Genomic DNA, 14,737 nt, shown 5'->3' on the forward strand with positions numbered 1-14,737 from the left:
AGGGGGATTAAAATGCCACACAGTGCCGAGTGCTCCCCCCATTTATCGGCGATACACGATCGGCGAAAAACTGTTATGAAACTCCGACTTCTGCCTCCGTTGCAACCACTCCCCCCACCATCGCCATCGCCCCTCACCGTCCCCTCGCTCTCTGTCCCACTCACTCTCGCATTCAAACTCATTACTTATCTCTTCCGTTGTCGACGCCTTTCTCGGTAGACCTCAATAGCGAAATGCCTCCTCAAGTCAAGTCAAAGGCCCAAAAGGCCGCCGCCGCTCAGGCCGGTTCCAAAGCTGGGTGAGTTCACGTCGAAACAGTTGCAGCGAGGGATGTAGGGTGGCAATCGGGGTAAGATGGTGAAAAGCGGACGAAGGAAATAGATGAAGCCGTTGACCCGAGGATGAACGAAGATGAACTGGATGGGATATTGGAGAGGGAGATGCTGAGGATGGAGAGCGATAGGCGGCTGGGGAGCGGAGGATGTGTATGGCGGATGCCTTGATGTGAACGATGAAAGACGGAATGCTGACTTGAGTTTTTCGTTCCGATGATAGTAAGAAGAAGAAGTGGTCCAAGGGAAAGGTGAAGGACAAGGCCAGTAACGCCGTCATCGTTGACAAGCCCGTCTTGTGAGTTTCCCTCCGCATCAATTTGATCAATTCATACTTCTACCTCTTCATGGACCTTCATCCCCTCAAATTGCGCATAATACTATGTGGGCCAGCTGGCCACTCTGAGAAATATCGCTGATTTGATCATTCTGCTTCTCAGCGACCGTATCGTCAAGGAAGTCCCCACCTACAAGCTCATCTCCCAATCCGTTCTCATCGACCGAATGAAGATTAACGGTTCCCTCGCCCGACGAGCCATCGCCTACCTCGAGAAGGAGGGTTTGATCAAGCGAGTCGTCCACCACCACGCTCAACTCATCTACACCAGGGCGACTGCTGCTACTGCCGAGTAGAGCACTGGAATAATGATAGATATTCGTCGAGTAGGATGTAGGATAGTGGAGATGGATACCTTCCACGACTTGCAAATTTTGGCCAGCGTCCGACTGCGTTTTGAGGTTTATCCATTCAATCCATTGCAATGAGTCTGCTTCCACAACCGATTGCATTGTGTTCTTTGGGTAAGACATGTGGTCATGCCGCGGATTGCAGATCTGCATGCTCATCCCCGAACACCCAAGTTGGGGACACTGCGACGACTAAACCAATCCCAAACCTTGCTTCCAACATCTCGCATCGTACTTCTGACTTCTCGTCCCACCTTACTACTCTGAACCATGATCGGTCTCCCCGCATCGCCACCATCACTGACCGATGTGACTAACGGTAATCTTCCTGAAGTCCATGGTCAGCTTGAGTTTGTCTGTCTGACCCACCCACACGCACTCACCCAAGACATCCAGCTTTAGGTCGTTCGCGGCCTTCTCAAATTTCGCAGAACTTCCGAAAAGCTCATGCGGTGTGGAGCATGACGAACAAGTGAAGTGCGACATGTTAAGTAGCAAACCGATCATCTGTGGGCGCCTTCAACATCAGCTACCTCTGCGGCTCTGCTCTCACATCGAGCATTGGTCATACGTACAGGTATCGAGACTTTGTGGAACATTCCAACACCCTTTCGAGCATCTACTAAAGCTACATCTTGAGGTGTGGAGACGATGACGGCGCCTGCCGAAACCGATACAGGCCCAGACATGAGCTTTCTTGCTTATGGTCGATTTTGTGTTGCGGCACGCTGAAGTAAGACTGGCGAGAGATACAACAAGACGTAACGTACCGTCCACATAAACCAGCTGACCCAAGCTGAGTTGCACATCTCCAGTTCCTGGTGGCATATCAATGACGAGTACGTCCAGATCTTCCTTTCCTTGACCAGAGGTCCAATCGACATCGAATAAGAGCTGTTGTACAGCTTTCATGACCATCATTCCTCGCCAGACTACAGGCGAGTCGTTCTCCGGATTGGGTGCTACCGAGGTATAGATTTCAGCAGTCGATCACAGGAATGAGAATCGTGATCAGGCGAGCTTCGTCGGAACGTAATGATGAGAGGAAGACAACGCGAAAGGAAGACGATGGTTCACTCACGAAGTAAATACCCAATGGACATAGTTTTCACCCCATGATTCTGTAATGGAATAAGCTTGTTATCTACGCAGACGTGTGAGCGAGTCTCTCAGACGTGGTCGATACTACCAGACACACCTTCATTCAGCTGGGGATCACCAGCATTCTCCAGTCCCATCAATTTGGGAACGGAAGGTCCGAAGATATCCAGATCTAAAAGACCTATCCTAGGTGGTCGAGGTAGCGATGAGGTGGTGAGTAAGGACAGGGCGAGATTGGCTGTAGTCCTAATTCCCAATCAGCTCCAGCATTTCGTTCGTCGTTGACAAGGAAAGGAAAAATGAGAGATAGTTGCGACTCAGGCAAAGCCACATACCTGCCACTGTGGATTTGCCCACTCCACCTTTCCCACTGGCCACTACGACGATCTGTTTCACCCCTTTTATCCGTGATTTCTGAGGTGGTCCACCTCTTCGTGGCAATGTAGGTGCAGGGTTGGGATTTCGTCGTGGTATACCCTGATCGGCGATCATCCGACTTCAGCTCATGATCAACGAGAGAAGGAGATGGTCACGCTTGTGACATACAAGGGGATTCTCATGAGATCGTAAACGGTAAGAAGTGTGTATTGACCTGGTTCGGACCGATGTCGAACAGGACGGTCCGATCAGCAGCCGCACGCTTGAAAGTATCGGGGCTGAAGCTTGTCGCTGCATCGTGACAAAGGTCCGTCTCGTTTGTTGGTTGGTGAGGTCCTAGTCCTGGTCGGCTTTGCTGGTGCATGTATGTTTTGGTTGTGTGCGACAATGTATCGGAACTGGCCATGAGCCGAGTGACCATGGACAGAAAAGTTGGATCTCACCACGGGATGATCAAATCACGACTGCGCGTATGAGAACGTCATCAATCAATCACGGTAAATGAGTTGCATGCGAATGGTCTGAAAAGGTCTCACTCATCTCACTCTGTCTTTGTCCTTTCTGCTTGTCTTTCCTTCAGATCAAGTATCGTGTACCACTCTTCATTGCATAGGTCACACTCGAGCACTCAACAATCCCCTAGCATAAACCTTCGCATCATCCGTACACCACCCTTCAGACTTCATCAACCTCACGACCGTTACACTGAAAATCCTGCCAGCTTCTTCTCACGGTGCAAGATACGCAACGACTATACCGACCTGACTCTGCGCGCATCCTCCGCTCTCCACTAGGTATACACATAGCACACAACACAGTCACGAATCTCTCATACACGGGACAAGTGATCCGTCACAGACGCCACATGCACACGAGATCGAGGCTTTGACCATTTCCTTGACCACGGTCTACAACAACGCTATCAAAACGCCCCACTTCGAATCCAAGGCCTTCCACCCCCGGGTCCCCTCTATCAATACTTGGCATTGATGAGTCTATAGACCTTTCAGAGAACAATGGAAGTGACCACTCCTCATCCGCCCAGAAGACCAGGAGGTGCAAGACCTAATCCCACACGACCAACGTCCTCTGCAAACGGTACACCTCCACCACCGAAAATACTCATTCCAACAGGTAACGTTCGTGAGTACGAGAGCCAAGATCATCTATCACATTTTCCATGTGTCCAGAGACTTGAAGCTAATCGCTGCTCTTCGCTTTCCTACAGCTGGAATGAACGTTGATCAGAACAATGAAGGAGGTTGGCAGATACCCCCTGCCTCGTTACCTGCCTTGGCATTACGGCCCATGAAACCCATATCCACTCCATCATCTTCCGGTCGCCCGAAACTGACCCTTTCCGCCGTCTCCTCGCCGGCTGCTTCGCCTGCCCTACCACCGGCCACCACACTCCCCACAGCCCGACCCCCTCCGCTGAACGCTCCTTCGTCTTCACTCTATCAAAAGTCCACGCCTCGGAATTCCGCGCCCGCCTTGAAGTTGAGTATACCCGGTATCAGCGGTACCTCGAGCGGATTTTCCACCGGTCACGACTATCCGCTCGAATTCGATGGGGACAGCGATAGTCTGGCCTCAGCATTAAAAACTCCTACACCGCTAAGGGGTGGGGGAGGAGGGATAGCAGAAGATATGAACCCGACTCTGCAAGCCCGGGGAAGGGATTATGATGGTGATGGAGAGTCGAGTTATGGTTATGGACAGGTAGGGAATGGACTGAGAGGGGAAGGATCAAGTGATCAAATCAGCGCAATGACAGAAGATATTAGGCAAGCCCTTTCGAGGTCGAGATACGAATCTTCTCCGGCGACTTCATTCACGGGTCTTCCGGGATCCGGAGGTGGTCGATCAAGAGCCAATTCGGGTGCTACGAGGTCGAGAGCCGGATCCTCAGCTGCCAACAGTAGAAGAGGGAGTAACTCGAACGGCTATCCAGACGATCTCCTATCTTTCCGTTCCTTGAATATATCAAACGCCGCGCCGCCAATGGAGAGTGGAGGAAGAGATAGTGGCTCTGGAAGAGGGAGTCTGGATGAGAGACGAAGTGCAGGTGCAGGTGCAGGGAGTAGTTCGTATGGTGATGGGCTTGGTTGGGACAATGATGGGCAGGAGAAGAGGAGTCCCGTATTCAATCCTGACGATCTAGTTCTGATCAGACGGTTAGGAGAGGGTACGGGAGGATCGGTTGATCTCGTACAGGATCGCAGAAGTGGGAAGATCATGGCGAAGAAGGTAAGTCTCGCAATTTTCACCAGTGGGGCTGAAAAGTGAACGGCCGCTAACATCATGTATCTGTATAGGTCATCGCTCGAACAGCCAATCCTTCGATGCACAAGCAGCTGCTTCGCGAACTTCAGTTTTTGGACTCGTGCGATTCCCCTTATATCGTGGAGCATTACGGGTCATTCTTGGCGGAGCACGAATCAATAGTCGGGATTGTCATGGAGTACTGCGAGGCAGGCAGTCTGGATAGTCTGTTACAAAAGATGAAGAGGAAAGGAATGAGATGTTCGGAGCACGTGTTGGGAAGAATTGCAGCCTCGGTCAGTGCTGCCGGGGACGAAATCTGGTTAGAATGAGTCGCTGACGATGGTCACTAACCTAGGTGCTGAAAGGACTGGACTACCTACACGAACGGAGAATCATTCATAGGGACATCAAACCGTCAAATATCGTTGTGACGAGACAAGGCGCGGTCAAGCTTTGCGATTTCGGAGTAAGCGGAGAACTCATCGAGTCACTGGCTGGAACTTTCACAGGGACAAGTTTCTACATGGCTGTGGGTGTCTCCCCACCTCTTTATCATCGCTGTAAAGCTTATACTGACAGTATCTTCCTGGTGTAGCCCGAAAGGATTCAGAACCAACCCTACTCCATCAAAGCGGATGTATGGTCTCTAGGAATGACACTACATGAAATCGCCCATCTTCGATTCCCTTTCCCGCCAGAAGGGGAGAACCAATCGGTCGCTCCTATCGAGCTATTATCGTACATCGTTACGGCGACAGTACCCGTGATGATTGATGATCCGAGTGTGGGCAGAGTATGGTCCGAGCAGATCAAAGGGTTCATGGCGGCTTGGTGAGTGAGAGTTTCTCTGGTATATAGCTCGCAAGTGTGCTACTTGGGAATATCCGAAAGTAGACTATGATGGCGGGTTATTTGATTTATCGGAATACTCGAGCTGATGACAATCTGCGTTTTGACAGTCTGATTCGATCTGGAACACAACGACCGTATCCCTGGCAACTACTCCAACATCCTTTCGTCATCGCGACCGAAGCGAAGAAGATCAACATGGCTCGATGGGTAGCTGCCCTGTGCGACTGGCCCGCTTCATAAATGTGAACGGCCTTCTCAATCATGGAGATCCATATGAAGAGGCCTGCGGCCCTTTGCGTAACCAGGTAATTGCTCAAGCATAGTAGACATTTCAACATACTCTCCCTATTTCCGTCCTTCTCGAACTTGTTCAGCACCACGATTCTTCTATCACCCCAACCAGTGTCCCTTCCCCCCGTCGCATCACAAAAATACCACACAGCCCCTTCTCTCACGATAGATCCATGTCGACTCCAGGTCATTAATGATCATACACGCATTTCACATGTACATAGCATAATAGTCTCTTCTAATCAGCATTCCATGCATCGACCATCAGTCCCGATCGACTTTCCAGTCATCTGTCCCATCTCTTTTCGATCAAGTACGAGCGTGATCCGGATTCATCAGCTTCTCGATCTCAGTCGTCTGTCTTTTGCATCTGAAGCAGCAGAAAGATGATCCCATCTCCAGTGGTGCCAATCCACTTCCATACAAATTCCGTAGTTTTTTTTCCTAAATCCGACAATGATAGCCTGCTCCTCAAACGGTTATGAGGCAGTACTAAATCTATGAAATCTAATTACTCAAGCCGTCCCACTACTCTGCTCGATCTGTGGAAAAGAAGATCAACAAGAACCGATCGTATTCCACTACCACGACTCGGTTTAACGATGAGTCGCTCTACACCCTATGAACAGTCTGAAGAGCCCCATTATCCAATTCTTTCTCACCCTCCCCTTCGACCTCACCTTCCACATAATGTGTCATCCTACCTTCATGTTGTACCGGTACAGCAGGCAAGGCAGGTGGCCATCTTCGTGAACAGTACACAATCGCAGCTGCGATGAGGACGGCAGCAGCTCCCGTGACGAGAGTCGCTATCTGACCATTTCGGAATTGAGGGGCGTGAATAACGGGCCAGGCGACGATTTGATACCATAAAGCCCAGACGTTGGAAAACACTGATAGAAAGCTCACATCAGTATCTCCAATGCTATGAAATGACAAAACTCACAGTTCATCGAGAAGAGGGTGAGAGATCGAAGGACCTCGTCATCTCTGCACATCTCGTTGGCCCATGCAAACTATCACACGACGAATTCTCAACATAAGGAAACGGATGAGATATGGAGTCACTCACGTTACTGGCCTGGCCGGCATAACCGAAACCTCCGATGATGTACGCGAACCAATGAGCACCGGGAGTGAGATGTTTCCAGTTGAGGAGCATGATTGAAGATATGAAGACCGCTCCATACATGATGGGGTTAACGATGAATCTGTTTCGAGTAGCGTCGGAGATGACGGTGAGTGCATAGGTAGAAACGATGGCAACCGCCGTGAAGATCGAAGGGTAGTACGAGACTATCATGAGAAAGGTTGATTAGCGATACCGTTTCCATGGAGGCGTTGGCGATTCTTCTGCTTTGCAGATCGAACGAATCGGAATACAGCTCACTTTGTCTCGGGCTATATCCGGCAGCTCTCAGCCACAAGTTGAATTCGGTGTACACTCCGACTTTCTCAAAAGCAGTCGCGGAAACGGTGAACAGCGCTGTGAACAGGTACCATCTCCAAGTAGTTGTAAGCTTCTTGATAGATCGACCGAGGGTGGAGAAGGTCATCTTCGCGTGCTCAGTGTGTGGCAATCGATCCAGACACATCTGGCGTTCTTCTTCCGTCAACCAGACTGGGCAAGAAGGATAAAGTCAGTGGGTTGGTCGTACTCGTGAAGTGGCCAGAAGAAAACGGTTCACGATTACGCGAGAGTGCGAGCATAAAGGTTCGTCTGCCAAGGAAGGCTACTCACAGGCCTTGGTAGTGTGTGGATCTCCTGGGAACATGATAAATCCGTAGATCGCAATTGGGATAGTAATGGCAAAGTCGATGATGAATAGGTATTGCCAACCCCTGTAACCATTATGGCCTTCGAGATGGGTAACAATAGCACCTTGCATAACACCGGAGAAGAGTGTTCCGAGCTGGGCTGCGGTTGCGAACTGCATATCGTGTCAGCTACTGCTGTAAAGGCTGCGCAAGAAGATTGATTCGACTCACGACTGCACTCCTCTTCCCGAGTTCGTAGTCCTTGTACCATGATCCAAGGACATACTGACGCAAGTGCAAGATTCAGGATCAATTAGATGCACATGAAGCAGTAACGAGAAAGAGGTAAAGATCAGCGGACTCACGTGGGTACCAGCGAATGTGGAAGCTTCAAATAGAGCCTGAACGAATCTGATGCCCCAGACCTGATGAGGAGACTTCACCCCTACGAGCGATATCCCGTTGGTCAGTCACTATTTGCAGTTGCGCCGCTCAAGGCCAAGGTCACCCACAAGCCAGTCCAAGGGTACATAAACCCCATGCGACCATACAGAACGGGAACCAGAATCGAGGGGAGATCCTGCCGGACGAAAGCACGAGTGCGGAGGGCCATTGACCAATAATATATCCAGCGGTAAACATCGATCCAGCGTATGTATAATCGTTCCCGTGGACTAGGGGAGCGATGTTTCAGATGGAAGCTTTCCCTGTTGCACATGCAGGAAACTCACATCCGATGTCTTCTCTCATACCGGTTGTGTACTATTAGTCGTTGTCAGCCAGGACTGCACCACACAACTGGGCAATGAATAGGTTGATGACTCACGGCATTCGCAAGATTTGCTCGGTCCAAGTCTATGAGAGCCTCCTTAGCCTACATGTCTCGCAATCCCGACGTCGAATCTGGGCCCCATGGAACCAAAACTCACAATTACAGAAGTCTGAGCGGCAAACAGGTTTCACGTCAGCACATCCACTGGCACAAGGTGCACCGTAGTACACTCACAGGAAAGACAGACATAAGACAAGATGACCAAGTCCAACTTGATCAACAGCTTCCTCTCTTTCGGGTCGGAAGGGGGTCTCCCCCAGAACATGGTCTCCAGCTTGATCTGGAGTTTTCCCATCTCGTGTTGGTGTGTGTGGTCGACAAACGGTACGTGGAAAGTAGTACAACGGGACTGCGACTTTGAGACGCTGACGCCGATGAGATATTTACACGGACAAGTTGGGTGATCTACTCTGGGTAAGGATAAAAAATTGTTCGCCGTCGGGTTATTATGTTATGTTGTGGAATGGATTTCCGACTGTTGCTTATCTCTGAAAGAGACGGACGAGACCGTGTGACGCGATGTTGCTTGGGGATGAGTATCAAGTCGATTCGTATCTTCTTGCTTGTGTGGTTCGAGAGCCAACTCGTATCAAACTCGGCTTTTCTCATCTACTTGCTTGTCATGGTTTTAGGCGAAGTTGAAACGTTTTATCCGAGAATCCCACGTAGCCACTGTCTGCTGCGCGAAAGATGTCGTGTGTAGAGTGGGAACGGGCAAAAGGTGGGATGAGGTAAAACTCAAAATTGTTTGGTTTCTTATCTTGCTTGCTCATTTTGCGTGCGCAACGGTACTGACCCTGACCCCCCCCCAATCAAATCGCGCACAGACTCGGGGAAATCTATCGGGGAATAAAGGTAGGTGTGCATTTGACCGATGTTGCGGTGAACCCTGGCCTATGTTATCGTTCTACTCTGTAGCATCCCGGGAGAGGGGAGAGCCGGACGGAGACACGTGTGGACAGCTCTTACAACTCGCCTGTATCCTCGGTAAAATTGAAATGGACAGGGCTCACACCAGGTCGTCAGGTCAGCGGGGGTCTGGTGTGGCAGCGGTAGCTTGTCCGACGAGTCCGACAGACAGTCTGCATCCGCTATTTCAGCCGCACGAACTGTCGTGGGAGCCCGTGGCGGTTTCTACTGAACCCCGTTATTTGATGTGGCCTACATGGTGACGATGTAAATCGCAATGAACCTCAATGTAACTTGGTCAATCTATGATTTTGAACAGACATTGCTGCATCTATTCGCTGTAGAAACCTCTATATTTGTGACTGCATCTTGAGCTCGATTGGAAATCCCCAATTCCTATGGTCACGCGTCCGTCTCATTTCTTAGCAGCCTTGATCGCCTCTGCCACGACCGCTGTCAATTTCAAAGCTTTCTCCTCTTCGAGTTTCTGACAGATGAGCTGGAGGGAAACAGGCGCGCCGACAACTTCTTCCGCGTCATCTGCAAAAAATCGTGTTTAGCTAGACGTTCCCTCCTGGTGTCTGATGTGAAACGAGAAGAGGCGCTCACATCTATCCCAGATCTTCTTCTCGGTCTCGTTACGTGGCGAGTACTCTGTTTTGGCGTCGACTTTGGGATCCACTTTGCTGACTGGGAAAATTGTGGCGGAATAATCCATGATGTTCCAGATAGATGTGTATGCGACATGATTGCTGAATGCCATTCTGAAGAAGCAAGACAATCCGGCTTAGTCTTGCTACTCTGTGGTTAGGACGAGCTGTTTCTACTTACTTGGGACAAGCAGAATGAGGAGTGGCAGGACTGATGATTGCATCGAAAGGTCGTCCTGTTCCCGTCACTTCCTTACTCTGCAGCCAGTGGTCCAAGGCCTTCTTGCAGTATGACGTTCGATCAGTTTGCATGTCCCACAACGCTCCGACGAGAGGAGGATTGCTCTTAAGACTGTCGTGTCGTTCCTTGTAGGCCTTGAGACCCTCAGGGTACGGCTCATCGCCATCTGCGATAAACTTGGTAATCTTCACACCCCCGTCTCCGGTAAAGAATCGGTTAAGAAGAGAGTGGCCTTCTTCATGCTTGTATCTATGTGTGGCTCTCAGCGGGACAACAGACATATTTCGTACAAGCCGACTCACGCTGACCACTCGACGACCTTGTGTCCGGCGGCTTCAAGAGCGGCTTTGGTCTCAAGCAAACAACGTGTGACAGGCGGCGTAGGCTTGACCATACCGTTGTCCATGATCAACCCGAAACAGAGCTTCTCCGGAACAGTAACATCCCTCCAAGGGATGGGGATCATATTAGGATCATATTTCCATGGTTCCTTGTCCACCACAGCTTTTGACCAAAGCTCGATGGCGGCAAGACTAGTCGACATGGGACCGTTGATGGATCGAACGGCTTCTTGACCAGGAAGACCGGACCGGGCACCGTAGGTTGCGAATCTGCCGAAAGAGGGCTTGAGAGCGTAGAGGCCACAGAAAGAGGCGGGAATACCTGTTCTGAACATGAGTACCATACATGAAGAAGAAGTTGGTAGATCACACGTACGGATGGATCCACCAATATCCGTTCCAACTCCGAGGGGTGAGCCTGGAGGAAAGATTTAGCAGAAGCCGAGTGATGCTGACAGCTTTTTACTCACCTTTCAAAGCTAGAAGGGCACTTTCCCCACCCGAAGATCCACCCGATGATAACTTGCGATTGTATGGGTTCGTTGTGTATCCCCACACGTTGTTGTAAGTCTCAGCGATCATCATAGCAGTGGGAACGTTGCTTTGATGAGAGGTCATGTCAGCTGCTAAGGTATGACGAGACAGAGGGGAGGGTCTACAAGCAATGCGGCGCACGAACACCGATTATTACTCACGTCTTGCAGAACAAAACCGCACCGCTCTGTCTCATGATCTTCGTCATCTCACTTTCCCTCTCCTTGGTCGCGGGATCATTAGCCCAAGCGACAAACCCGACGGTCGTATCGACTCCCTCGATGTAGAAATTGTCTTTGAGAGAGACTGGCAGGCCGTGTAGAGGTCCAAGGGGAGTTTGAGTCTTGGCATATTGTTCGTCAATCTCTTTGGCGTTGGCGAGAGCTGCATCGAAGAGGATTTCGGTCAGACAATTTGTCTGGCCGGCGTGGTCCGTCAGTCGAGTTCCTCATACGTAGGACGTTCGATGGCCAAGTGTGTATTGAGAGGTATTGAATGGCATCGAATGAGGAACAGAATACGGAGCGAGTCACTCACCAGCTGACACGCTACAGCTGCCCTTTTACAGAAAGCCAAAGTCACATCATAGCTCTTCAGTTCGCCCTTCAACATCTTCTCCACCAAAACCGGCCCTTCCGTCTCCGTAATCTCGACCTCTGCGGGAGACAAAACTCCACATGTTTTAGGGACATCGATGACGTTGATAGCGTCAGTGGGTGGAATCTTCCATTCTTGAGGGATTAAAGCATCACGAGCTGCGACTTTGGCGGCGGCTACTTGGTCCCATGTAGGTTTGGAAGGTGTGGTAGCCATATTGGAACGTCGAGATGGTTTGAGTAGGGTCTCGAGGGTCTGGAAGAGATGAATAGAGCCGTTCCAACGTGATGGTCTGAAGGAAAGGCAGAGTGAATGCAATCTACTGTTGCTGGTATTTATACCTTCCACAGTGCTGTCGGGCGCAGCATGTAGTGTGTGATCCCATCTCGTCGCCCTGCAGGTCTATGGAGAAGTGTCCGACACGGCTCAATCCGACGAGACAAGATGGATGATAAGCATCAAGCATACTTTTGTGCAGCCAACCATCACGATTTGGTTCCGTGCGAATCGAAAACAAGCGAGGTGGAATTCGGCAAAATATCACAAAACAAGGGGGGAAAACCCGGGTAATCGGGCTTTGTCCATTCCTCTCTCTCTCTCTCTCTCTCAACTGCACAAGTGATTCTTGGTCCTCGATCAGCGGGCAAGAGAATCGCAGTACCTCTCGGTGGAGACGCAAGACCACACACTTCTCGCGCAGCACCTCACCTCAGCTAAGCTCTCATCTTTCTGGACATCCACCCCTCAGTCATCTTCCCTCCTGTTGTCCTTCGTCCTCTCACTGTCCCTCCACCTTACCACTACCCATGCTTGCCCGATCGACAATCCGTGCGCTTCGCACAAGAGGTTCGGCCTCACCTCGACCCCTTCCTCAAGCCTCTAGAGCCTTCTCCTCCCTCGATCTCATCCCGGACGAGCCCGTCCGTCCTTCAGTCGTCACGGACAAGGTCCCAGGTCCGAAGGGCGTCGCCGCGGTGAGTTCAGGATCGCACATTGTTCTCTTTGCTCTGCTTGTCTGTAGGAAGACCAAGTGCTGATCGAGTTGTAGTCCGCTGAGATCGACGCAATCCAAGATGCAAGGACACATGTAGTGGTACCCAACTATGAGCTATCCAAAGGTGAGTTAGCTGACAAGGCCCTGTCGTTGACCGAATGAGGGATTGACCACTAATGTGCCCACAAACGCGTAGGGAACTACCTCGTCGATGCCGATGGAAATGTCTTGCTGGATGTGTTCGCTCAGATCTCCTCGATAGCGCTGGGGTACAACGTCCCTGCTCTACTGGAGATGGCTCGATCGGTAAGCATTCCAGGCAGTCACCTCCCAAGCTTTTCCTTTGGTCATCTCAATTCAGCATGGCTAATGCTATGAATCTACAGGACGAATTCGTCAAGGCCGCGATGAACAGGCCCGCGCTTGGCTCTTTCCCTCCAATTCAATGGGCGTCTTGGCTCAAAACTGGCTTGTTGACGGTCGCACCGAAGGGTTTGGACCAGCTTGTCACCACACTATGTGGAAGTAGTGCCAACGGTGAGCTAGTTCATGCCTCTGTCCCATCGCGGAATTTCAATGCTGATCTCACTATGCAGAGACCGCCTTTAAGTGTTCATTCATGGCTTATAGGCAGAGAGAAAGAGGCAGCCCCGAGGTCGCTTTCACCAAGGAAGAAATGGGTGAGTCGGCAGTCTACATCGACTGCAGTGAGGAAATCAAAGCTGACGCGTAAGTCGTAGACTCATGTATGCTCAACCACTCGCCTGGATCACCGCAACTGTCTGTCCTCTCCTTCAAATCAGGCTTCCATGGCCGTCTGTTCGGTAGTCTGAGTGCTACTCGAAGCAAAGCTATCCACAAAGTAAGCTCTCAATTAGAGCGCAAAGCAGTTGATTACATGCTAAACGGCGGTGGACGCCCAGATTGACATCCCTGCTTTTGACTGGCCTTGTGCTCCTTTCCCTGAGCTCAGATACCCACTCTCAGAATATGTTGCAGAGAACGAAGCGGAAGAGAAGCGATGCCTGGAGGAGTACGAGCAGATCTTGACCGAGAGGTGAGTGCATCCCACACATGTATATCGGAGCATCCTCTGATTATTGAGCGTCACATTCCTAGCAAGACAACCCGACCAGTTGCAGCAGTCATCATCGAGCCTATCCTTTCCGAAGGAGGTGACAAACACGCCTCAAACTCATTTTTCCGATCACTTCGACTTATTGCAAAGAAGCACGGCGCTTTCTTCATAGTGGATGAAGTTCAGACCGGTGTCGGTGCTACCGGAACCTTTTGGGCTCATGAGAAGTGGGGATTGCAAGAGGGCGAAGAGCCGGACTTTGTCACTTTTTCGAAGAAGATGCAAGCTGCCGGCGTGTTCCACAAGAAGGAGACGAGACCAAACGCACCTTACAGAAACTACAACACCTGGATGGTGAGTCCAACGGCGATCTACGCGATGGTGCGATCTGGTTGGCTGGCTGATGTATCTTGCGATGTCACAGGGTGACCCCATTCGAATCCTTCAAGCAAGAGAGATGCTCAAGCTGATCAAAGAGAACGATCTTGTCTCCCATACTGCGCAAACCGGTGCGCTTCTCACCTCGTCATTCGAATCCCTCTTCACATCTTCCGGGGCCGCTGGGAAAGTCTCGAACTTCCGTGGTCAAGGAGAAGGTACCTACCTTGCGTGGGACATGGCTTCGCCACAGATGAGAGATCACTTCTTGGGTAAGATGAGATTGAATGGTGTTCAGATTGGGGGATGCGGCGAACAGGCTGTGAGACTGAGACCAATGTTGACGTTTGGGGAGAAACATGCGGAAGTATTAGTGGGGACTGTCGAGAAAGTCCTCACGGAACTCTAGCAATCTCATCATGGTCGTTTTCGTTCTTATGCATACAGGGGAATTTTGCTTTCGGTTGAACGTGTACATAGATACCAAGATGCATTATATATCATTTCATGAGACTC

At 50.6% G+C, this 14,737-nt stretch overlaps 6 protein-coding genes across 6 annotated transcripts; 3 read left to right on the plus strand and 3 right to left on the minus strand.

The window, feature by feature from the left end:
• Positions 1–233: 233 nt before the first annotated feature.
• Positions 234–965, plus strand: IAR55_004862 (40S ribosomal protein eS25; the record flags this gene model as incomplete). Its single annotated transcript, XM_066947957.1, has 3 exons — positions 234–298; positions 556–630; positions 773–965. 3 exons carry the CDS (start codon positions 234–236, stop codon positions 963–965), a joined length of 333 nt encoding a protein of 110 aa, XP_066801416.1.
• Positions 966–1,174: 209 nt separating this feature from the next.
• Positions 1,175–2,795, minus strand: IAR55_004863 (uncharacterized protein; the record flags this gene model as incomplete). The annotated part of the gene is made up of 8 exons (XM_066947958.1): positions 1,175–1,347; positions 1,403–1,526; positions 1,595–1,680; positions 1,790–1,981; positions 2,101–2,163; positions 2,218–2,358; positions 2,456–2,597; positions 2,667–2,795. The coding sequence occupies 8 exons, from the start codon at positions 2,793–2,795 to the stop codon at positions 1,175–1,177; spliced, it is 1,050 nt and encodes a 349-aa protein (XP_066801417.1).
• A 719-nt stretch (positions 2,796–3,514) lies between these two features.
• On the plus strand, positions 3,515–5,858 carry IAR55_004864 (uncharacterized protein; the record flags this gene model as incomplete). Its single annotated transcript, XM_066947959.1, has 6 exons — positions 3,515–3,641; positions 3,727–4,748; positions 4,817–5,059; positions 5,122–5,295; positions 5,362–5,597; positions 5,726–5,858. The coding sequence occupies 6 exons, from the start codon at positions 3,515–3,517 to the stop codon at positions 5,856–5,858; spliced, it is 1,935 nt and encodes a 644-aa protein (XP_066801418.1).
• Positions 5,859–6,521: 663 nt separating this feature from the next.
• IAR55_004865 (uncharacterized protein) lies at positions 6,522–8,794 on the minus strand (the record flags this gene model as incomplete). The annotated part of the gene is made up of 12 exons (XM_066947960.1): positions 6,522–6,802; positions 6,856–6,925; positions 6,982–7,205; positions 7,300–7,530; positions 7,651–7,840; positions 7,899–7,952; positions 8,033–8,112; positions 8,180–8,341; positions 8,399–8,429; positions 8,494–8,522; positions 8,597–8,608; positions 8,674–8,794. 12 exons carry the CDS (start codon positions 8,792–8,794, stop codon positions 6,522–6,524), a joined length of 1,485 nt encoding a protein of 494 aa, XP_066801419.1.
• Positions 8,795–9,823: 1,029 nt separating this feature from the next.
• On the minus strand, positions 9,824–11,987 carry IAR55_004866 (uncharacterized protein; the record flags this gene model as incomplete). Its single annotated transcript, XM_066947961.1, has 8 exons — positions 9,824–9,948; positions 10,018–10,172; positions 10,240–10,548; positions 10,602–10,962; positions 11,017–11,058; positions 11,111–11,241; positions 11,336–11,592; positions 11,712–11,987. 8 exons carry the CDS (start codon positions 11,985–11,987, stop codon positions 9,824–9,826), a joined length of 1,656 nt encoding a protein of 551 aa, XP_066801420.1.
• A 590-nt stretch (positions 11,988–12,577) lies between these two features.
• Positions 12,578–14,630, plus strand: IAR55_004867 (4-aminobutyrate aminotransferase; the record flags this gene model as incomplete). The annotated part of the gene is made up of 9 exons (XM_066947962.1): positions 12,578–12,745; positions 12,820–12,889; positions 12,962–13,071; positions 13,152–13,302; positions 13,362–13,445; positions 13,506–13,627; positions 13,689–13,822; positions 13,885–14,197; positions 14,268–14,630. 9 exons carry the CDS (start codon positions 12,578–12,580, stop codon positions 14,628–14,630), a joined length of 1,515 nt encoding a protein of 504 aa, XP_066801421.1.
• Positions 14,631–14,737: the final 107 nt, after the last annotated feature.

The sequence above is a fragment of the Kwoniella newhampshirensis genome, chromosome 9 (assembly GCF_039105145.1).
Source record: "Kwoniella newhampshirensis strain CBS 13917 chromosome 9, whole genome shotgun sequence".
In the NCBI taxonomy this organism is placed as follows: Eukaryota; Fungi; Basidiomycota; class Tremellomycetes; order Tremellales; family Cryptococcaceae; genus Kwoniella; species Kwoniella newhampshirensis.